Consider the following 23,609-nt stretch of genomic DNA (forward strand, 5'->3'; position numbering starts at 1 on the left):
TCAGGCTGCTGTGTGCTGAGGCTGGTTCATTCCTATCACCTGTGGTTCTGGCTGCACAGTTCAAAGAGTTTAAAAAAAACTCACCCACACACACAAAAAAAACAAAACCCTGAAAAATGAGTGAGGAGAGAGAAAAAGAGCATCTTGCACAAAATGGAAACTAAGCAGAATTGGGTTCCTGGCACTGGGAAAGAAAGAACCAAGGGAGAAGCAGGTAATAGCAGTATAAGAAATTTATTACTGCTATGGAGAAGGAATGGGGTAGGGAGAAATCGTTCTTTGCTTGCCAAAATACAGAATTGGGGGTATCTCCTGAAAGGGTAGTACTGAAATTGGGAGTGTTTTCTGAAAGGATAACACAGAAATTGGGGAAATCTCCTGAAAAGTCGAGGGAGTCATTTCAGTGAAGCAAACGCAGATGCTTTTCAGTTGAGTAAAGCCACGTGAGATACACTCTTTATCCCTGGTTTTACATCTTTAGTACGAAAATTTAAACCGTATCCCTCAAAACCCTCTGCTTTCCCCCTCCATACAGACCCCCCCGTCCGTATCTCCCGAAGCTGCTTCTCCCTTTCCTCGGTGCCACCGGCGCAGCGCTGAGGGGCGCCGGCTCTGCCCGCGCTGCCCCCACCCCCGGCAGCATCACAACAACCCCCCTGCCCGTCAGACCCCCCGCCCCGTCCCCCCCCCGGTGTCTCCCCGCCGCCGGCCCCTGCGCGGCGCCTTTAAGCTCCGGTGCGTGATGTCACCGGGCTGGGTGCGGGTTGCGGCGGGGAGCGCTGCGGCGGGGACCCCTGCCCGCTGGGGGACAGCTGCCCGCTGGGGACCCCTGCCCGCTGGGGACCCCTGCCCGGTGAGTCCTTCTGCCCCGCGGGGTCTCCTGCCCGCTGGGGCACGCTGGCCCGTGGGAACACCCTGCTCGGTGGGAGCCGCTGCCTGCTGGGACCTTTTGGCCCTCGGGGATCCCCGGCTCGGTGGGACCCCCCGCCCCGCTGGCAGGACGGGCTCGGCGCAGCATGGGGAGCCTGCAGCTGCAGGAGTTCGCAGCGGGCTTGGTGGGCGGTAAGTGGGGCCGTGGGCTCGGGACTGAGGGTGGGAGGGTGGGTGAAGGCAGAGAGGAGGGGGGAACGAAATCCTCCGTGTCACCTCCGGGCTGTGCCTCCGGCCGGCGTGCTCATACCCGCGGTTGCTCGCTTTGCTTTGCTTTGCCTCAGAAGTTTAATCCAATTTCCAGGGGCGGGATACTTAAAAACTTCAGCGGCGGTAGATGGGATGTAGATGGGATGCTGCTGTGTGCCCGGGGGGTGGGGGGAGTCTGGCAGAGCCCCCTTCCCGCACAGCCCCGGCTCTCCCTTCCTTGCTCTCCCGGCTGGAAGCCCCGCCGGGCTGGGAGAGGAGCAGCCGGGGCTACCGGGGCTACCGGGGCTGCCGCAGCCAACCCGGCCCCTCCGCCGCACACCCCCGGGGGAGGCACCGGCTGGCTGTGACCCCGCGGTGTCCAGCCGGCAAACAGGCTGGGAGGCGATGCTGGCAGGGACGGGGGGATCGATCAGGGCTGCCGAAAGCGCTGATTGCAAACACCGGGAAAACAGACACCAGAAGCAGAACTGAAAGTTCCCGCTGGGTTTACCAGTTGGTGCGGGGCAGGGCTGAGCTGCCCCGCTCCCGAGATGGGGGGGGTGGGGGGTCTGGGGGGCAAGCGCAGCACCAGCAGCTGCAGCCCGGGGCTGTGCCCGGGCCGCGGCCCCAGCAGGCTCGGGTGTGAGGGGGCTCGTGGGTCCCGAGCGGCCAGCCAAGGTTACAGGTTAGTGGAGTCTTTAAAAACCTGGAGCCTCTGTCTAAAGGTGACGTGAGCAGCTGCTTTTTGGCTCTTTGCAGCCAGGGGAGGCAGTGGGGCAGGCAGGCCCCTCTGCCCCCTGACCCCGAGCTATTGCCACACAGCCCGGAGCGGGACGGGGTGTCCAGGGAGCAGCCACCCCTGCCCCGTGTCGGTGGCAATGGCCTGTTTTCACACTGGGCCACAGGTGGTGGCAGGTTAAGGTCCGGGAGGAGAGGGGGACATTTTATCATACATTTTTTGAGTAAGGTCAGAATGTGTCGGCCAAAGACACGAAGCTCTTTTCAGTCCTAATCCGTTACAATTGAGACATTTCATTGAGTCTCTAAAGACTTGGGGACAGTGGTTTGCACAGAGACTTGCAGGTGTGGAAGAAGCACAAACTACCAACGTCCCCACAAACATCCTGAAACTTGCTATAAGCACACCAAGCCATACCCTGGTCACAGCACACAGGTTGTTCTGTCCTCCCTGAGAAGAGGGAAACCAAGCTGTCCTCTGTCCCGTTACAGGGGCTCCTGGAACCAAGTGCCATGGGGAGATGGGCAGGATGGTGGGGGGGAACGGGCCAGTTTCTCCCAGAGAACCTCAGGGAAAGCAGCTGGATGTGACAGTAGAGATCAATACAGAGCAGCACCCTCTCTGTCTGAATCATCCCTCTCAGGTATCTGTGAGCTGCTCTTAAAACAGCAAAGGATGGGGGCTCACAGTCTATACCAGCAGCTGGCTCTGGTGCATTGTTATCTGAGCCAGGAGAAAGCATTTCCTCCTGTCTAACCTGGATCTCACCATTTTGAGGCTAAATATTTGCATAAGCTTACAGGAGTGCAAGGAGGGTTGCTCATGGAGAGGTCACACAAACACAACACCTCTTCCTCTCACTCGGTTGCCTCTGAGATGTGAAGCTGGTGGATTTCAGGACAGTTTTCAAGGGGAGATGCACACAAGAGTTTCTGCCAGCTTTTTGCCTGTTGTCGGAGACGGGGCATTCTGCTGGGCATTGCTCTGGCCCAGGAGGATGGTTCCTATGGAAATCTCTCCTCCTCCCCTACAGACCCATTGCTTCCTGTCCTGTCACAAAAGCCTCTCTAATCTTTTGTGTAATACTTTGCTTTCATCCCCAGGAACTGCCAGTGTGGTTGTGGGGCACCCCCTGGACACAGTCAAGGTAAACCACTTCAAACCACACCTTCACATCATCACCCAGAACCCCACTGATGGGGCAGTGATCTAGATGATACTTCAAAAGACCTTCACTTTCAGCTGTCACCCCAAAGGGTAATTTAGCCTGGATAGAAAGGTGTTCACGGACTTTAGCCTTTCTTCCTCTCCAGTCCTCATTTTGAATGAGAAACTAAAGGAACTGGCTGATACGTGCGAGTTCCTCTGGTGAGGATTAATGCTGAAAATTAAACCTGGCCTCACTTAATATGTGGCTTTCTGAACAGTTCTGCCAGTGTTTTGTAAAACTTTGCCCCAGACAATTATTCAAAGGGCAACAGGAGGAGCTCTTTTTGCTGCAGGCACATTTTTACGTTTCCCTCGCGTTGGCAATGCTGGAAGGGCAGAGTGCTGAAATTGTTATCCTGGGGCTATGAGATGGAATATTTACTATTCCTGCAAGACAATTATTCCTCAGAGGGAAAGACTTAGAAATGTTAAAAGATATTTGCTAGCATGATGTAGACAAGCCCATGCACACGCCGATTCAGCCTCGCCCAGCCAAGTTGACCATCCCTGCTGATGGAGAGATAAAAAGGAAGATCCTGTTCCTTTCTGCTTTTGTGCAGTGTGATAGGCATCTCTGGCTGACTTTGACTGCTTCCACTGCTCTGCCCATGTGCTCTGGTCTGGTTCAAGCCTTGTTGCTGGCACCAGGCAGGGCTGCCAGATCTAGCATACCCAAGAACCAGTGGTCTTCTTTGCACCTTAGAGACCCTTAGAGGGTGATGGGCAGGAGGCAGGGCCCATGCCACCTCCTTGCCAACCCATCAGGGCCAACCCCTGGCACACAGCTGGCTCTCCTGGGGTTGGGAGGTGGCCAGCCTTCAGGGCTGCTAAGGTGCCATCAGCCCTGGGAGTGTTGTCTGGGTGCAGACCTCCTGTGGGAGGAGGTGCAAAGCTGCCCTCGCCATCTGAGGCAGCAGGGCCAGGGATGGGCAGCACAGGAGGGCTCTGCCCAGGGTTGCCAAGGCAATGCCCATCTCAGGCTGGCTGTCAGGGTGGCCTTGCCAGGTTTAGGGGAGTTTGGCAACAACTGAGAGAGAATCCTGCTGGGAAGCATCGAGTTTCTGGATGCCAAGAAAGAGCGAGCCCATCCTTCAGTGCTTATAAAGACAACTGTCAGGCTGCCCCTCTGTTGCCCTTTGTGCATGGCCTTGGAATACCAAGTAGGCAGACTTGTTACCTTTCCAAATTTAGGGGAAGGGAAGTTGAAAGGAGAGTTTTTACACAGCACTAAGCCAGCAAAGGGGCAGCTCAGCAGCATTCACAACTTCCAGGGGATGGAGGGTCCTTCCCCACCTTGAGAGGAGGACAAGACTGATCAGCTGGCCCCTTCCCAGCATCACAGCTTCCATCAAACCCAAGCACCTGTTTTTCCACAGCCTTGCAAAACTCTAAATAGTTTTACATTTACTCGCTTTTCATCCTCCACAGTGTGATCATTTCCCCTGAGCTTTCTACAGTTTCTGGATGTCACCCAAGAGACCTATCTCACTGAAATGTAACAAAAAGGAGAATTTTCCTGAGAAATCCATAATGGTATCAGCAGACTTTGACAGAGTAGTGATTTCAGTGCAAGGTGTTAACAGTTTAGCTAAGGGGCATTTGTGTGAGGACACTCAGTTGCCCTCAGTTACTCAAAAAATGTATTAACTCGAATCTTTAAATACCTGGTTACTGCGTAAAAGAAAAAACAAACGAGCCCACAGAGGCAAGGATGGGAATGCCTGGGCTAAGGGCGCGGGTGATGCCAGGAGGGAAGGCAGGGCTGTGCAGGGCAGTCACCCTGCCCGGGCTGCTGGGGGTGCAAACAAACCCCCCCGCCCCCCCTCAGCCCGGTGTGCGTCAGGGTGTGAACAGCCCCACGGCCTGGGCCTGCCCGCCTTGCACAACAGGCAGCTTCGTGTACCTGCTTGTTGCAAAGGGCTCAGTAAACACTCTGCTTTCCCTGCTGCCTGCTCTGGGGCCTCAGGCCGGGCTCAGAGAGGGGCTCAGGGCTCGGTGCTGCAGCCCTGGAGCAAGGGATGAGCCTGGGCTTTGGTTCCTGTCATTCCCTGGATAGGTCCTACAGCTCCCGCCTCTGGCAGGGCTCTGAGATAAATCACTGTCATTCAACCTGCTGTTTGCTGTCCAAAAGCTCTCCCCAGGCACAGCTCCAGAGGAGGCTCACTCCTTTGGGCTTCAAATTCCCAAATGAAGTTCCTGCTTCCTCCTGGTGTAAGTTGAGGCTGAGTCACCGGAAGGGACAGGGCACCTGCCTCCAGCACAGGTTGACACTGTCTCTTCCAGCTTCATTTTGCCATTCCTGCAAGCAGCAATGCTGATGGATACAAGCAGAAATGCTCTCCTCATTCCCAGAAAAACACCCATGGCAGAGCACGTGTTTTCCTATAAAAAATGAGCTCTGGCTTCAGCCAAGATTAATTGCTGAAGCCCCAGGTCCTGTGAACCAAACAGGTTTTCCATTTCCTCACACACCTTTAAGTCCAAAAAATACATCAGTTGTTAGGACTTTGTTATTGCAAACTTGTGAGCAGCTTGAATGAAAGATGATCTAAATATGTGTCTGCATGTATATATAAATATACATATGATATATACCTCCTCCTTCTTATACATGTATATATGAGAAGAAGAAAGCACGTTGAAGCCTCCAGGCTTGGTCACAATTTACATGCCATTTCTTACAGCTGTTGTAGGCATCTTCTGGAAGGGCTACAACTATTGCTTTCCATGAAACAAAATGTCTATGTTGGAAATGATGTGAAAAAGTATTTTTGAGGGAAGCATGGAGAATTTCTGAGATGGAGCCATTTGGCTCCGTTTAGTATTTCTGTCTTAAAATCCACCTTGGATTGGAAGGGTTCTGGAAGCCTCCCAGGGGAGCTCTTCACTCCATCCTTCAGCAATGCATCCCAAACTTGACTAAGAGTCCCCAGAGGGAGAACACCAAACCACTCTCAGATGTCCACATGTTCAGGACCTTGCCAATGAGAGCACTGCACACAGCAGCCTGCTGCAGGTTCTGTGCCAGGCTGGGGTAGCTGATCTGGACTCAAGAGCAATTTGACCGGTATCGATTCCAAAAGTTGCAGAAAGCTTCAGACCTGTTTTGTCCTGCTTCTGACAAAGTTCAAGAGGGTGGATGCATATATATCTTATTTTATTGCTCTGTTTTCTTTACAACTCCGAAAGGATCTGTTCTCAAATCAAAGTACACATTGTTTACGTAGGACGAGCCTTCACTGGGCTGGAAGTGTGGGATTTCAGTCACATTTCATGAATGTCTTTTGCAGACTCGTTTGCAAGCTGGACAAGGATATGGAAATACACTCAACTGTGTTCTCACTGTGTACAGAAATGAGTCTGTAAGTACTTTATCTTACTTAAAATGTGCTGGTAGAAAATGTAAATAGATATATAAATACACAAAGCAATTATACAAAATCGCTGTTGACACCAGCAGTTACATGAAGACCAATAAAGTTGGTGCAACTGAGGCTGCAGAGCCCTACAGCCTTCTCTGGCTTCACTCTAAGGTAACTCTCTTGGTTAGTCCTCCAGGGATAAGACAGATCCCTGGTGTGGAGTGATAAGTGGCACTGCCCATGGCTCTGCATGGGTTGGGTGTTACACCCACAGTGGCTGGTTTGCCTGTACCTGCTGGCAAAGCCCTGCCAGAGGTATTCTGCTGACTTTGGTGATGCCAGGGAAGAAACTGGCCATAAGAGGGCCTTTTACATGGGTTCCTGTGCTTTCAGCCTGTCCCATGTTCTGCACAGTCCTGGCAAGTCTTTAGCAGTATGAGTTAATTTTCATTTGCTCAGCACAAGTGAACAGCTGGTTCCAGGAGGGACTTGCTACTTGAGTTTGCTTGATGGACACGCTGGGGTTGATGCTGCTCAGCCCCATTTGCTCTCTCATCTCCTGCTCCCTTTCCCGGGCAGGTGGCTGGTTTTTTCAAAGGCCTGTCCTTCCCACTGGCCAGCTCTGCTGTCTACAACTCCCTGGTATTTGGTGTCTTCAGCAACACACAACAGCTCCTCAGCCAGCTCCGTCATGGAGACCCATCTCACACCCCAGCGCTGGCTGATGTGGCTCTGGCCAGTGTGGTGGCAGGGTTTGTGTCCGTGGGCATTGGCACTCCTGTGGAGCTGGTGAAGATAAGGCTGCAGATGCAAACGCAGCCATATACCAAAGGTAGGAAGAGAATCAACTCATTTCTCCTTTCTCTGTCAGTCTTCAATGTTTGACAAGAGCTACAGGACAATTTTGCTTGAAGACCCAGCTCTCTGCTGCCTTGTGCCACCACAGCTGGGCTAAAGGTGCTTCCTCCAGCCTCAGGATGGACTGTCTCCTGAGCTTAAGGGGAGAGCAGAAATTTCACATGAACATTTGATAACCACTGGATTATTTGGAACAGGGCTACAGGTCCCCAGGCACAAGGCAAGGCAGGTCAAGAGGGGATGCTGGCAGGATAGAGTCATAGAATCGTTTTGGTTGGAAAAGACCTTTAAGATCACCAAGTCCAATCATTGACCTAGCACTGCCAAGGACACCAATAAACAGTGTCCCTCAGCACCACATCTACACACTGCTGGCTTCCACAGATCCAGCTTGGCATTAGATGTGGTTAAAATCTATGAAAATAGGGCACATAGCCTTACCCTCATTTGGAAATCCCCCAGGGCACACACCAGGAGACACGCAGGGCATCGGAGAAAAGTCTGTCCTGAGGTGTCTAAACATCTTTTAGAAACTGACCTAAGTTCTCTTCCTTAAAAACTTTTTTTCCCACACTACATGTGGATCCCAGCAAAAGAAAATGAATGGCAGGGATTTCTGTTTGATGGCAGTGGGCTTTTGAGGGTTCTGGAGCAGTTATGACTGAAGTGATTACAGTGGTTGTATCTTTTAATATTTTTTTTCAGCAGACACTAAACTAAACCCCACAGTTCCTGGCTTTCCCGTGTACCGAGGTCCAATCCACTGCTTTAGGACAGTCCTGCAGAAAGAAGGGATAGCAGGAATATATCGAGGTTCAGGAGCAATGCTCCTGAGGGATATTCCTGGATACTGCCTCTATTTCATCCCATACATGTGTTTCTGTGGGTGGATCACCCCCGAGGGATGCCTTTCCCCCAGTCCCTTCTCCATCTGGCTGGCAGGGGGTATAGCAGGTAAGCACTTTTGGGTTTTTTTCCCCCCACAACACTGGAAAAATGAGGACAGGAAGGTTCCTGGGGATTGCTCAGGGACCATCACATCCTCCTGGTGACCAGGAGAGGACATGGGCCTGAACAACCTTCCTTCCCCAGGGGCAGGTCCCCTGGCACCATGACTGCACTTTATGACTTGACAAACTTTATGGAATCACGTTATCAGATCTTCATTTGGCTCAAAGTCATTGAGAAGGAAAGCAGCCAGCGCCTTCATCTCCCTGGATGTCTCCCAGCAGCCTACCTATCACACAGCCAGTGAGACATGGCAGCCAAGATGCCTCCAGAAGAGGACTTCAACCTGTTGGCTGCCCACCAGGAGGGTGTGCACCCTACCTGCATGCAGCAGAAGCCAAGTGACTGTTACTCATCTTCCTCTTCTTTTATTTTTTTTTTTCCCCCCCTGTGTACACCTGCCAAAACCAGCACAACCTGCCAGGAAGACTGGTGTGTGTGTCCCCCACCAGGCTGTAAGGTCACCCCTAAACCCACCCCCCCTTTTCCTGGCCATTTCTAAATTCCAGACCTCTAAATGTAGATCAACCCTCAGCTCAGGTAATGATTACAAAACACTCTCTCAGTTTCTCCTGCAAATAAACAGCCCTGGCCCACCTGGACAGCTTCTCTAGTGTGTCCCCACCCTCATGTAGGGTTAAACAAGCTCTTGTTGTCCAGCTGGGCCATGGATTGCAGTCACAAGCTGACCTTTTCAGAGACAACCCATCCCACCCAGCTGCAGGCTGATCAATGGGAACAGACAGTTTCTTTATGGGAATGATGATGTATCTCAGCTGTGTGGAGACTAACCCTTGTTTCATGAGAGAGCCCAGCCCCTTATTTGCAGTCTTAGCTCAATCTTTGCTTTTCAGCAGTAGTATCTGAGGGCTCCAGTCTTCCTGAAGTTGCTCCCTGCAGCCTGGGCTCTCCCCAGGAGATGTCCATGCTCTGCCAGAAGCTCGGCAGATGATGCATTTGTACCTGGAGGAGCACCCTCTGCATTTGATTGCCAGCATAACCCCTAAAATCTCAATGCTGCTCCTAGAAACAGGGAACTTTGCTCCCAGAAATGCTGTTCCTATGCCTGAGTTGGGTGAATGCCCTGAAAGGAAAATCCTGTGAATATGATGTGGTCGATGAGAGGTGAACTTCTGAGTGCACTGACCTGCGGCCAAGGAAGCACAGAGAAGCAATTGTTCAAATACTTCTGCATTTTTCTAGGAGCCATTTCCTGGGGGACTGCTACTCCAATGGATGTTATGAAAAGTCGACTTCAGGCAGATGGAGTTTATTTAAACAAGTACAAAGGGACCCTGGACTGTATCATGCAAAGCTACCAGAGCGAGGGCTTAAAAGTAAGTGGTGTTTGAAGTAAAATCTGGGTATTAGGCCTTTAATTTTCAGCTGGGAAATATGGTGACTGTTACAAACCCACACCTAAAGTCAGTTATTGCTAAATTATGACAGTAGATAATTATAGTGAAGATTGTTTCTAAATCATAATAGTGACAGTAATAATGAGCCTTACAGCAATGAGAAAATGAACGACGGGGGGTCACCATCTGCTGGTGTAATTAACTTAAAATAGCACTTCATGCCAGTGCATTCATTTAATTGTGGATGTGATTTGACTCACCATAAATTAGAGGTAGAAAAAATTGCCTCTGTGATTGCTTTGACAGCATTCAGAGGTCAGATGTTTCCCATTGACACGGAGGGCAGTGGGAACAGTTTTCAGTGGGGTGTTTGGTCACCTTGGGAGATGCTTTGGTGGAATTGATGGTAGGGTTGCACTGCCCGCATTCTTTTTGCACCAGGACAGAGCCTATTGCAAATGCTCTTAAATCAGAATTGCTTTGGCTTCAAACATAAAGAAAGGCTGCAAGCCAAAAAAACAACTTATCTCCTTTTACTGACTTTGTCTATTAGTGTAATAAAAGTTGTTTGCTCTGCCTGCAAACTTTGCCTCAGTTAAATGCAAAAGGCAGAGAACCAGGTTTTGCAGCTTTATTGCTCTGTCAGTGCATGGTTACAAAGAACAATGTGTTCTGATATTCAAATCAATCTGTATATAATTTGTCATCAAAACATTGAGTGGCCTTTTAGCTTCCCAGCTCAGTTTTCACATCCTGAAGGAAAAGGAACAAGTTACAAAAAACCGCCACCGAAACAAACAACAACAACCAAAGCCCAACCCAAAATAAACCAGCAAAATCACAAGTCAATGTGATTTAAATATTTGCCAACATGCCACCATATTGTGCTAGCTGGCAGAGAAGCCTGCAGTCTGGTTGGGTTTTTGCTGTTGTTTGAAGAAGGTCATGTTCCTATGAAGAACAGGCACCTGGAGCAGTGCTGAAGACCATGCTGTGGTGGTCAGAGGAGGGTCAGGGTGCCCCGAGCTGGGCACAGGCTGCCTGCCCTGCCTGCTCTGTTTGCCATGCAGCTTCACAGGGACACACAGCAGGGCTGCAAAGGGAATTTCCATGTTCTCCCTCCTCTCCATCCCCTTCCTCACCCACTTCCCTCCTTATCCTGCCTGAATATTAGCAACTCATTCAGGCACTTGGGTGTTTTTTTTTTTTTTGTTTGAGGTCAGAGCTGCTTGCAGTTTTTCTGCTCTTATGCCTGGCAGTAGGATTGAGTAATAGTTGATGAGGCCAGATCCTTCTCTTGTAAGGAAAATCTTTTTATATGTTGGGAGAAATGGACCTGATAAATGGCAAATTCAGCTCTGGATGTTTTCACAAAGTAACAGTATTTACAGTGCTGAAAATACTTGCCTGGGACACACACAAAAATGTAACCATAGCCCTCTTCTTTCTCCATAGTCAGGTGTGTTCATTGTGATGAGAAAAAATCTCATGCCTCTGGGCTTTTCCTCATAAATCTTCATTGTTGTCTAATGTGGCTCTCTTGTGTTACTTGGTGGATACTGCAAACATTTGAATTTCCTCCCAGAAAATTCCTAGCAAAATAAAACACTCCAATAAGTCAAGTAATAGCCTAAAGATGCCAAAGTTGCAATTTCACATTGCAAACTCTGTCCTAAACCATGTGAAGATGTTTCAATTCTGTCTCGTACAAGTCAGCACCATGCACTGGATTTACTGGACACAAGTTGTGTTTAGCAGAGCTCAGTATTTCAGGGGAAATTCTGGACAGACACTTAAATCCATGGGCTTCTGCTCTTGGAGCTGAGATCTTCCATGCTTCTTACAGCAGCCGTGGGAGCTTTGCCTTTGGAGAGCCTGGAAAGGAGCTTGCTTTGCTGATGTTGCTTTTCTTGTCTATTCTGAACTTCTGGTGTTTAGATTAGTGGCCACAGTGATGAGCTGGGGGGTTAAGTGAGGCATTTTTTTAGGAACAGGCCAGCAGAGATACTCCCTGTGATCATCCTGTTGTAAATAGGCTCAGCCCGTGGCCTGAGCACACCCGTGCACACACCAGGCAAGAGAGTTTGTAGCCAGGGGGATTCTCAAAGGGAGACAAACCAGGTGCATGGAGAGACAAAGTCCCCTTCTCCACTTTCCAGAAAGCACTTTGCTGTTCAAGCACTTAAAAGCCACAGGGTCTTTCCCTCTTGTGTCAGCATCTAGTAAAATATAGATATATTGAGCAGAATGAGGAAGTCTGGCTGTGGATATTTTTTTATTTTAATGATGGAAAACGCTGGGATATGGGTGGGCACCAAAGCTTCACCTTAGGAACCCACATGTGAAAATATCAGCTTCCATCAAATATTTTTCCCAATACTGGTGGCAAGAGCAAGTTCTCAGCCAGGTAAAGACTGAGTCTAGTTTTCTGCTGATTCAGAGATTGTTTCTATGCTCAAAGGTGAAACCTGCGAGTGAGTCCACGTGCCATAATGCCTGCACAGGCTGGGCTGGCTCACACCCACTGCTCCTGCTCCATTTCCATGTCTTCTGCATCCATTGACCCAACCCTGGGAGCCAGAGCATTTGCTGCAGAAAAGCAACAGCTTTCTTGTTGTCCCCTGGGGTTTGCATGATCCTTACGTGCTTGTGTGTGCTAAGGGAAGGAGGGGCTGTAGGTAGGTAGGACACTGGAAGACATTTTAGGTTTCTTGCTTTCTGCTCTACACCAGTGGCAAGAGGACATTTTTTTACCCTCTACGTCTTGTAGATTTGATGGCAGATACAGAGGGTGTCCCTGGGGAGAAGGAGCACAATGATACCAAACCAGTGACTTTTCCTGTCATGTTTCCATTCTCCAGCACGGACTTCAGCAGAGACCAGCAGTGAGAGTCTATCTTCTGAGCAAACCAACATTTGGTTCTTCAGAATCCCACCATGACTTTGTTCAATGCTTTCTTCTTCAAATAGCCAGTATATTCCTGTGCTCTAACCTTTCTCCATCCCCAACAGGTCTTTTTTAGGGGCATCACGGTCAATGCAGTGCGAGGATTCCCAACAAGTTCAGCCATGTTTCTTGGCTATGAACTTTCCCTCAAAGCAATGAAAAGAGACCAAACTGAGACCAATCCTTAACTTCCAGGTCAGCGCATAAAGACCCTCTAGCTTTATTGAAATTAGAGAATTAATCTTTGAATCAAAAGGAGTTGCAATTGTACAGATCCTCTGAAAGTCAGATAACTTACACGGGTACCAAAATCTGGATAGTCAAATACTTTTCAAATTTGGGTCTGTGGGATTTGGAGCAGCCCATAGATGTGCTGATGGATTTCAGTTTCATTCCAGATCTCCTGGAATTTCCTTACAATCCACTCTGATTCTTGTGATTGTTTTGATTACTGTGTATCAGGAAAGAAAATCCCAAAGGACAATATTCTCTAACATTTTATAAATTTTGAAATATTACTCTCACTGAAGTCCCTGCACAGTATCCTTTCCTCCCTTGATCCATCCACAGAGTCCTGAAATGAAACCTTTTTAAAGTGTCTTGACTATCAACTCACAGTTTTCCTCTTTCCCTCATAAGCCTAAGGGTGCATGAAGGAGCAGCAGTAAAAATATCCAATTGCAGAACCTTTTTTAGCAGTTAGTATTCAAGATTATCCTTGGAAGTCTTTGCTGTTTCCTGCAGTACATTATAAACCTCCTTCTTTCTTATTTCAAAAGTGTTCCCCAGAGGACCTGAAAGTCTCCTACTCTCCTGAGCCAAACCAGCAGTGTGGTGTTGGTGAGGGCTGAGCTGCTCTGACCGAAGACTCCTGTCCTGCACCTACAGCATCTGCTTTCTCTTCTGCCACAGACTCAGTCCTTGGAGGACTCTGAAAACAGCACCAGTTCAATCAAATCCAAAGACCATTTTGCTATTTCACTCTGTCATCTAAGAGCACCTCAGTAATTCCCATGCTGGTGTTAGACTATTTCACCAATGACATTTTTCAGATTGAGCAGAGAGAACAACTTACTTCCCTTACCCACACGAGTGTGGTGGGTGTGCAGGTGCTTCTCAGGTAGGAAAGTCTGGATTCCCACCCAGCCTAGCCTGCTTTCAGGATCAAAGAATTTGATGACTCCACCCATACAAATGGACTCTCAAGTTTTACAGCACAGAACTCTCCAGTTTGCCCCAATCTGGGCAAGGCTATAATGAAATGATGTGAAGGGCTTCAGCAACTTCAGTTTCTTATCCAAGGTGTAAATTCAATTGGGAAATAGAAGGATGTTAAATTCAGAGGGGAAGCTGATCTTTTCCTCCAGAAAAAAAAAATAAAACAGGTCCACATTTCATATAGATAGCTGCCAGTTAATTTATCTAACTCAGCTTGTGTAACTCTCCAGGGACCTGCTAGGTCAGACCTGTTGATTTCCCTGACCTGGCAGTCCAGCTTGCCAACTGCCAGACCCTGCAGACATCACTTTGAAGCTTGAGAAACCACCATCAAAGGAAAACCCTTCAGGGGATGCAGAGTTTCTCCCAAACTGTTCTCTAAAATACGTGGGCCATCTTCATACTTCCAGTTGCAATCCCACTGGGACAACTGGGGCAGACCAGAAAAGGGCAAAGGCCACCCCAAAGGTCAATGAAAAGGTTGAAGATCACACAAAGGTCAACGTGATGGGTGTGGGTGACACCCTGGAGGGTCAGCCCCAGATCTCACAGGTGAGGGATGGCAACTACAGTTTATGCCTGCAGAGACTTGACAGGAGAGGCTGAGGGGTGATGGCTTCACACACAGAGTGACACGTGGCAGGGGGAACAATCTGGAACACCTTCCTCTGGGAAATGTGCAGTTCCTCCCATCTTCCTCTGGAGAAGAGCTCTGGGGAAACAGCCCAGGGATGGCAGTTTCAGCAGATGCCCTCAATAAAGATTTCTGAAGACAACCTGGAGCAGCTGTCCAGCTTTCCTCCAAAAAAGGATTCCCTGGATGAATGGAGAAATTGCTGAAAAGACCTGAAGACATCAGCACAAAGTGTCTAAAAACGTGTGTGTGGAGCAGCACTCAGAAATGGAGCCCCCAACCTTGGACTCATCTTTTCTGGGGCCCAAATAAAAAGCAGAAATGTGGCTTCCCCAAAAACCCGCCTGAAAAAGTGGGAGGGAGATCTGGTGTTGCTTCGTCTCAGGACTTGCAGGCGAGGAGGCTCATGGTGCCTTTCAGCTTGGCAAGAACCAGGGAACTGGTTTTGATAAACAACACGGATAAAACTGATGAACCTTCAGACAAGTATTTGTTGCTGGCTGCTTTCAGGGATTTATACTTTCCATGCATCTACATAAACGTGCTCTCTAGGTGCAGAACATCATGAGTCCCCAGTGTCCCGATTTGAGCCAGGATGAAGCCAATACCTGGGGAGACTGGTTTTTCAGTGCAAATAAATGGTGTTGCTTATCTGCCTGCATTAGGTAAAATGGGCCATGAATTAATTAAACTGATGAGGTTTACAGTGTGTTGTGTAACTCAGTGATCCTGCCCTCCTGGTGCCCAGGTTTGGTCTGCTCGGTGTCCCAGTGGGTGTGAAGCCCTGAAACCCATGTTGGAGTCACATGCTGATTTTCCCTGATATTCTTCATCCAATTAAACCAGTTTGGAGATGGATGCCCTGGATTTATTGGGAAAAAAACTCTTGTGTAGCACACAGCTGACACAAGGAACTGTCAGGGAGAGCTGTGGACTGCCTGGTATGGAAAGGCACCAGTTGGCAGAAAGCTTTTAAGATGAAAATATGCAAAGCAAGAGGGAAAGGAATGAAAGGCTTTGGCCACATGATGGCATCCTTCACCCTGGCAGGGCACGGCCGTGTGCTGCTGGCTGCTTTGGAGCTGCCAGACCATCTCTTTCTGCCTTGCTCCATTCAAACCCCAGTCCAGGTTTGCTGCCAGACCAGCACACGGTCCCTTCCCAAGAAAGCAGCCCCATGCAGATGATTTTGGGGTGACCCTGCCCATGGCTTCCCTAGCCCGGAGGTGGGTGGCAAGCCCCAGATGCACCAGTTAATGAGCGTATCACCTCGTTAGCGTTCACAGACAAACCATCAATGAAGCAAAGCAACACCAGGCTGGAGCACGAGGGGTTCGAGGGTGACAGCAGCCCTGGCCACCACGCAGGAGGTGGAGCTGATGCTGGGTCAGGTGCAACAGGGCTGGGACCAGCAGTGTTTGAGGCACAGCATGTTTCGGCACGGTGGTACCCATCGCTCTGACGGATCTCTGCAGATCCCTGCCCATGGAGCTCAATAACAGCCTTGATTTTGAGGTAGTGACTGCCTGGCTGTGTCACTGAAGAAAGAGGTCCAGTGGTGGCTGTGGGTGACACCACGGGGGCTCAGCCCCAGGCCTCGAAGAAGAGGGATGACAATTACAATTTATGCCCACAGAGACTTCACAGGTCTGTGCCTTGTGACTTATTTTCAGGGCTAATATCAACATAATTAGCCATAGACAGTAATTAGGATCTAATCCTCTCCAGGGACCTGCTGATGGGAGTTTAAAACACTGCCTGGCCTGGCAGCAGCCACACATCCTGCCCTTATCTGGGGCACTGACTGCACTTGGTGCTGGGTCTGGCCCTGACTGACCCAGAAGAAAAATCCCCCATGTCAGCAGCACGGGACATGGACCTGCTCCTCTGTCCATGCTGTGGTCACAGTGTCCTGCCATTGGTGACACCTTCCCCATCACCACACATGCTGGGGTGGGAGAAGCCATCTGCTTGAGAGCTTGCTCACAGGTGTTTACAGAGCCCCACGTTTCTGAGATAAATGCAATAAATCCTGAAACTGGCAAAAAAATCAGAAGGGAGACCAGAAGAACCAAGGATACTTTTGTGCTTTTCTTTCTTGGAATATGAAACCATTCTCAGACCTGTCATGCCTTAAATGAGTCTATAATTGCCTGACTTTCATGCTGCTGGTGGTGCTCCAGGTCTTACAACACCCTGTATTACCTCATGAGCTGCTGGCTGTGGAGCTGTTTTTCCCAGGTTGTACACCATGTAGGACTATGGAAGGAAAAAAGGTAACAGCAGCTTAGTAACCCAGTTCAAACCAAACCAAACCAAAATAAAAACAACAACAACAAACCCACCAGGACCTAATTCCCCAGTGAAAAGCTACTTTTCTAGACAACAGCCCTGACCTGAAGGAAGGTCTTCCATGCTGGGAAAAGCCTCATGGTGCCCATGGAGTGCAAGGTGGTAGGGCCTACCAGCAGGGGGGTTATAGAAAGGGGTCACCTCACCTCCCTGTTTCTGCATCCCCACTGCTGCTGGGCACCTATAACGACCTTGAGTCCTTCTCCCAGGCAGGATGCAGCTGATACCCCATGCAGGAGCTCTCCCCCTGTGGTTTTGTGCCAGCTGAAGTCCTGCCTGTGACGGCCCTAGGCCAGCCTGAGATTTTCTCATGCCTCAAGAGTCCCAGCCTTGCACCTCCACACTTTGAGATCACAGTCCCCATCTAGGTTTCTCTCTTCCTGTTGTGCTCTGAGACAGTAAGTGACGTCTTTGTAGGCGTTAAGATATATTAAATCTCCTTGGTATCTCCAGAGGTGGGCTCCAAAGGGAATTAGGACATGCAGCAAGGGGAAATTACAGTAGTTACACTGATTTTTGAAGCAGTTTTCTAAAAGTGTAGATCCTGTGACAGCTCCAAAATCAGACACTGGTAGAACAACCAGCTTGTAAGAGCCACACACGGAGCAGCAGGAGAGGATCTTTTCAAGGGGTTTTAAAGGTCTCACATGAGGTTTCACTGTAAGATACAAAATACTGGATACATAAATAAATCCTTTCTTACTATAGGTGAAATACCAAGGCTACTGGACCATAGAACACCAAATCTCTGAAAAGATTATGGAGGTCCTCTTGAGTGAGGACAACCTTGGGTCATAAGGAGAAATGTCTGGAGAAACAAGAACCTTGTACCTGGGGAAGCCCAGGCTGAGACTGGCTTCAAGACTGGCACAGATATGGCCTCACCTGCTGTCAAAGCACCAGGACACACACAGCTCATCTTCATGGACTGGACCAGCTGGTGGTTTGCTCCCCCATGTTCACCATCCATGGAGGGATTTCAAAGCCATGTAGATGTGGTGCTGAGGGACAAGGTTTAGTGGTGGATTTTGCAGCATGCTGGGTTAATGGTTGGACTTGATGATTGGAAAGGTCTCTTCCAAACAAAATGATTCTATGATTCTATGTTTCAGAACATTTTAGCTCTAATGTAGCTTACTTTACACATAGTATAGAAAATTCTGCCAACTCTTGTGGAAGAGGGCCAGCCCAGTCTTGCTCAGGCAACTAGGTGTGAACCAGTATCTCGTTATTCAATTGGGGCAGCTGTGTTTCAATTAAGCAGCTGGCAGGAGTTTTTTCAATGCTTCCAGCATGAAAAGGAAGCTGCAATGCAGGCCTGGCTGGTTGAGGACACTAACATAGCCATGGAGTGAAGGTTTTGTGCTGCTTGTTCATCCTACGTGGTTAACCTTCCTCTGCATGCTGTGCTGAGAGGGAAATCCAGCACCCAGGGGTCATCTCACAGTGGGACAAACAAGGAAGGGTGAGTGGATTTGTGATCTGACAGCTCTGCAATGTTTCTCTTTTCTGGTGTGAAAGTGGTCAGGCCCACAAAAGGGGATGCTGAAGTGAGAGCAATGGCAGGAAAACCTTAAAATACAGGAGAACTGGTGACCTTTGTGGACAATTCCTGTTCTCCTCTGCATACTTCTGGAGGCTGTTGGTTGCGAGATGCCACGCACTGTGTGCAATGCCCAGCATGGCTGGCATGTTGCCCTCAGGGCTTTTTACTTTTAGCTGTCTCAGTTCTCACTGCATATCACTGCAGCATGGCAAGCTTGGGTACCCTGCTAGAAATCCCAGGAAGGCTCTGGTGCCTTTTCTCTTGCCAGAAACAAAGATGACTTGCAGCTCTGAAGATCCCCCTCAGGTTTGCTTCCCCCACCTCACAGCTCCTGAGCACCACTAGTTTTGGTTAATTAGTTTAAACAGTTTCAAATGACTTCAGACTTTTCTGAAAGTAGTGGGGGCCTACCTACAGAAGCTAACATGAGTCCTGAGGACTTCTGGTGGTCCATCTGCTAGGACAGAGCAGAACATATGGCTATCAGGAGGTGCCACTGCCCTCTTCAAGCTGCCTCATGAAATGTTCCCAGAGTTCATCTGGATTTATGCCTTTCTGTCATACACAATCTTGCTATTACTATGCTATGGTTTACTCTTTTGTGAAGGAATTGGAATGACCATATTTTCCTTCATTTCTACACTGGCATATGTCATCTTTATGCAAAAGAAAGGAAAAGCATTACTCCAAGCCTCCTTATCTCTGGAAAATGAAACTATCAGTAGCATCTTTTCATTTGTGTTCTTTGCAAGCTCTTACATCTTTTATCAGTTTACACAGCAAGTGTAAAACAAGCTGGTATGTTATCTGGGTCTTCTTCTCGGGGAATCTTTTTCTACATTGAAAAACCCCAAGCTGTACAGACATTACAGTGGGATGCAAATTTTCTCATGATAACTCAGAAGATCTGAAGGTTCATGCTGACCAGGCTAAAACAGTTATTTGGAAACTGGAAATTTGAGTGGTATTTTCAGTCAACCAACCTCTCTCCTAAATAGTGACATTAAAAGAGAACATATCCCAAAGTATTTACACATAAACCAAAAATGTACAGGACATGAGATGAGGATTTCCAAGGAGCCAGACAAAACTATCTGGAAGATACCACAGAAATATATTGCGGGAGTTTTGTGTGTTCACCTTTCCCAAATACCTGTTCTAAGCTGGAATCTCTCTACATTTTGGCCTGTGTTGCTTGAAGAGAGATTAAGGAAGAGGAACAGAGGGAAATCAGATACCTAGACATGAGGACAACATTTGAACTGCTGAGTTTCTTTCACACACAAATGACAACGTATCTGTGACAGCAAATTGCAGCAGCTGGTCATAAAAATGAACACTTTTAAGATACCAAAACCAAGTGATTAAAGATGACATTAAAAAAGCTGGTCTTTTTGCTGGGAGGGCAGCAAATATTAATTTCCACTGCCTTTAGATCAGCCTCTAAATGCTGGAATAGAGCCTAAACTCTCCCAAGAGAAGCTGTAGCTGGTACTACTTGCTTCTGTGCCCAATCAACTGTTGCTCTGGCCAGTACATGGACGGTTCTTCCTCTGCTAGCTTGACTTCTTGGGATTTCTGGTTCACTGTAAATTGAATAGAGCTTCCCTGGGGACCTGTTTGCCCTGGAACAATGGCAGCATGAGATGGATGTCACTAAGAAATCAAAGAGAAATGAAGAGATGCAGAGCAAGGGCTGGCACTGCTGGCAGACAGAGACTGCAAGGAGGAACTGTGGGCTTGGGGAGCAGCTCTGGAACTCCTGCCATTCTGATTTTCCAATAGTAACAAAAATACAAATCTTGTCCTTTTGGGTGGTAGGCCTGGGAAGAAGTTATCTCATCTGCTTGCTGTCCAGTGAACACCTCATGTATGTAAAGATCCTAATTATCCACCTTGCATGCAATTCATGCCACTAATCACTTTCACTTACAGAGCATGGCAGCTGCCCTGAGATATCATTCCTCAGGGAAAGAGGCCCTAGAGACACTGCTTAGTGTATCAAATTTGGTAAAATTCTTGCAAAGACAGAGTGTAGCAATTGCTGGGCAAAATGTGATTTCTAATTAACATTCTTAAAAATAAGAAGCAGTAGAAACTGCTAGTTGTCACAAAAAGTCCCTTGCTCCTCTTTCATCGTGGCTTCTTACCATATTCCTTGCACAACCTTGGCTAAATCAAAGAGACTTGTGAATTCCTTCCTATAAAAAACATGTCAAATCATCTTTCAACTGTCTGAGAAACAAAGTGTTCCACAAATGTTACACAGAATTTATTTGGTTCAGGGATTTATGCTTTGAACTAATTGTTGCAGCTCTTGCCGTGGGGCTTTACTGGGTGACGAAACGGAGAGCAAGGTGCCCACTGCTCTGCTTGAGCAAAAAGCTCTTTCCTCAAGGGACACCTACATGTCATGGGAATCTTTTTATTGCTTTTCAGGGAACCACAGGCTCTTGATCCAAAATCAATATTTTTAGCCCAGTGCCTTGAAAGATGTCACTGCCTGACTCGTACTCAATGCGCTTTTGTGCATCTGTGGATGGTTACCCAGCCTGCTGACAGCTTCAGCTTGCCAAGGGAGGGCTTCTGGCTTCTTCTAGGTATTCCCTAGGGCATGTGTGAAAGCTGTAGCTGCATAATGGGATGTTCACTTCCCACGTTAAATCACCGAAGGAGGAATGTCAAAGGAAAGGCAAGGGAGCATCCGCCCCAGCCTGGAGCTGGTGCTGGGTGTGCAGGCAGTGAGGCAGGGCAGGAGCAGCAGGCAGAGCCTCCTCTTCTCTCCAGGTAGGCAGCAGGGCTGTGCTCAGCCTGATCAATCCCTTCACAATCGGCAAATGCCAGAGAAAAAACAACAAATTTCAACCTGCTGTCTTCTTTTTTCAGGACAGTTTCCACAGAGGGATCGTGCTCACCCTTCAGCTAGACTGACCAGCAGAAGGCTCAAGCTTTTGGAGAAGATCTTTGAGGTATAACAGAAGGGAAGCTTAAAAGTCAGCTCTGGGGATCTGGAAGAAATCTGAAGGGCTCCTGCTTGCCCTGTCAAGGTGTGAAACCTTTGTGACCACCTAAAGCTCTAGCAGATATTCAACCTGGTTGGGAGACTCCATCCAAGAGAATTTCCATGTTAATGCCATCTTGGTGGCCTTGGACTCCTTTTGCATCCACTCCTTTCTGCTTAAAAGGGAATGGGTGGAGTGTTGTTTGCAGGCAGTGTTTGCACTCTGAGGGCCCAATCCTTATCTGTACCCTGGTGCACTTGCACTTGGCAGAGGTGGGAACACAGTCAAGGACTCTGGGGTCACCCTCCAGATGCAGCAGCTGTAACTCAGTGTGACAGCTTCTCCAGGCAACTTTCCACAACTTGGGCTGTTTGTCTATCTGCTCAACAGAGTCCTGCAGCCTTTCCAGCTGTCTTTGGAAAAGGTCCTGCTTGGAATCCAAGGGCAAGCCAGCTTGTAGCCTCTCAGTTTATTTTCTCAGGAACTCTGGCAATGATGAACTTTATTGTCTCTTTGCTTTCATGGAACCCTAATTTACATAAGCATAGGAGTCAAAACCCACATCTGAAAAAAAAAATGCTTTCGTAGATTTTTTTTAACCATTGTTTCCTGTTGCGGTGTGATATCATAATGGTCAAATTAATCACTTCTGAGGAGCATTTGTGAATTTCCACAGTACTAAAGTCAAGTCATGGCAGTAAGTGACTCAATTCCACGTTTGATTTCTCTAAAAGGCTGTCCAAGCTAGTGGGAAAAAATAGTGGGCACCTGGTATCAGTTTTATAATTGGGTTTTTCCATATTATAATGGGAATTTTGTGAAGACTCAATTAAAAGGAGTGTCCTCCTATTCTCCTGTCACCCATCAGACTGAGTTGGGCATGAAGGCCAGCATGCTGTCATACATACTCTTCTCCTTTTTGCTGCTCTCTGTGCAAGCACAGAGTTGCAGTGTCCGTGAAATTATCCGGCATACAAAACATCTGCTTGTAAGTGGCTCTTTAGCACCTTAATTCTGTAAAGCTGCATGCTTGGAAAGAGGATGATAATAAATATTGCTTTCTCACTTGTTATTCTTGCAGGGGGAAAGTTCTGTAGGTTGCCCGTGTAGGGAGACAGCTGTCAGTGTGAGTACATTGCTTTTGAGAATAGCATGAAATGAACCAAAAATGTGCTTGAGTGCTGACCAGAGTGATGCTGGATTCTAATGCTCCATCTTTTCCTTTTCAGTCGTGTTCATGTCTTCCCATTGCTGAGGTAAGTTTATTTTTTCTAAGCTACTCTAGTTGTTAAAGAAGTGCAGCATTAACTGAGTCTTAGTTCGTTCACTTTGTTCCTTAGAGAACTTTTGGTTATGAGGCAGATTTTAGTACACTAGCAGCAGCACAACTGGGTTTGATGGGGAGTGGTGGGGAGTGAAGGAGAAGTCCTCCCTTTATTAGCATGATCAGAACCAAGCCCAGAGTCAGACTCAAGTCCTCTGTGAGCTTGACTTAAAAATCAAGATACACAGGGCCTGGCTTTGAAAATCTCTGCAAGACTTTGTTTTATGCTTCGAGGCCAAAGTACTGAGTGAACCTGGGCCAGAGGTGTCAGGCCTTGGATGCTCAGCTCTTGGTGTATCCAAAAAAACGTTTCATTTTCTAAGCCTTGTCAGACCTGGTGAAACCCAACATTGGCTGAAACTAGAATTCAACGAAGTTACTTTTAGGGCTTGAGGTTTTCTGAGAGGTGTGACAGGTGTTCCTTAGGGCATATGTAATGATTTGATGTTTTACAAACCCCACGAAGTTTTTATCAGTTTTCAATAGAAAGCAAAATATGCCACATTTGTGACATGCTGCCACATTTAGGAATATCTGTTTCTTCTTTCTTTAGACAAAAACATGCATCCTAGCTTTTTCTAATACCTTCTTTGTTCAACAGCCTGGCCATGAGTTGGCATGCTTTGTGGAAGGAACAGAACACATGCTGAAAAACAACATGTCTTCAAGCAAAATAATTAGAAGGCTTAATCTAACCTTTCAGACTCAACTGGATAGAAAACTCTGTGAAGTAAGACTTTTCTTCCTTTTCTATAGATCTTTGCCTATCTTTTACAAAAGAAAGGATTATTATTTTTTTTTTTAATAATCTAAGTATTTGTAGCTAAGTGTTTGATTAATTTCAATTGTGTTTTAAGGACTGGTTTTATGCAGAGGCCAGATATGGTAGCTGCCATGTGTGTGAGGGAATGGAAAGCTATGAGCATTGGCAGA

The 23,609-nt window shown here is 47.9% G+C and overlaps 1 protein-coding gene across 8 annotated transcripts; it reads left to right on the forward strand.

Moving 5' to 3' along the window:
* The first annotated feature begins 722 nt into the window (after nt 1-722).
* SLC25A48 (solute carrier family 25 member 48) lies at nt 723-23,327 on the forward strand. 8 transcript variants are annotated; one of them, XR_007890730.1, is made up of 9 exons: nt 723-1,062; nt 2,962-3,005; nt 6,358-6,429; nt 7,009-7,261; nt 7,993-8,241; nt 9,499-9,632; nt 21,237-21,319; nt 22,582-22,608; nt 23,278-23,327. XR_007890730.1 is itself a non-coding variant. In XM_051630794.1 (8 exons), the coding sequence occupies exons 1-7, from the start codon at nt 1,017-1,019 to the stop codon at nt 12,786-12,788; spliced, it is 921 nt and encodes a 306-aa protein (XP_051486754.1). In that variant the 5' UTR covers nt 724-1,016; the 3' UTR covers nt 12,789-12,795; nt 13,380-13,468. The 8 variants fall into 8 exon arrangements, 3 of the variants coding, with proteins under 3 accessions (XP_051486756.1, XP_051486755.1, XP_051486754.1); XR_007890729.1 differs by having other exon boundaries at nt 21,237-21,397; nt 22,434-22,608; nt 23,278-23,323; XR_007890728.1 differs by lacking the exon at nt 23,278-23,327 and adding an exon at nt 22,434-22,478.
* The last annotated feature ends 282 nt before the right edge of the window (nt 23,328-23,609 follow it).

The sequence above is a fragment of the Apus apus genome, chromosome 13 (genome assembly GCF_020740795.1).
Source record: "Apus apus isolate bApuApu2 chromosome 13, bApuApu2.pri.cur, whole genome shotgun sequence".
In the NCBI taxonomy this organism is placed as follows: domain Eukaryota; kingdom Metazoa; phylum Chordata; class Aves; order Apodiformes; family Apodidae; genus Apus; species Apus apus.

What these genes read in the sequence shown, in the direction of transcription:
- SLC25A48 (XM_051630794.1), top strand. Translation starts at nt 1,017, where the DNA reads ATGGGGAGCCTGCAGCTGCAGGAGTTCGCAGCGGGCTTGGTGGGCG. An exon ending in CGCAGCGGGCTTGGTGGGCG is followed by an intron (nt 1,063 to 2,961) that starts GTAAGTGGGGCC and finishes TTTCATCCCCAG; the next exon opens with GAACTGCCAGTGTGGTTGTG. An exon ending in ACCCCCTGGACACAGTCAAG is followed by an intron (nt 3,006 to 6,357) that starts GTAAACCACTTC and finishes TGTCTTTTGCAG; the next exon opens with ACTCGTTTGCAAGCTGGACA.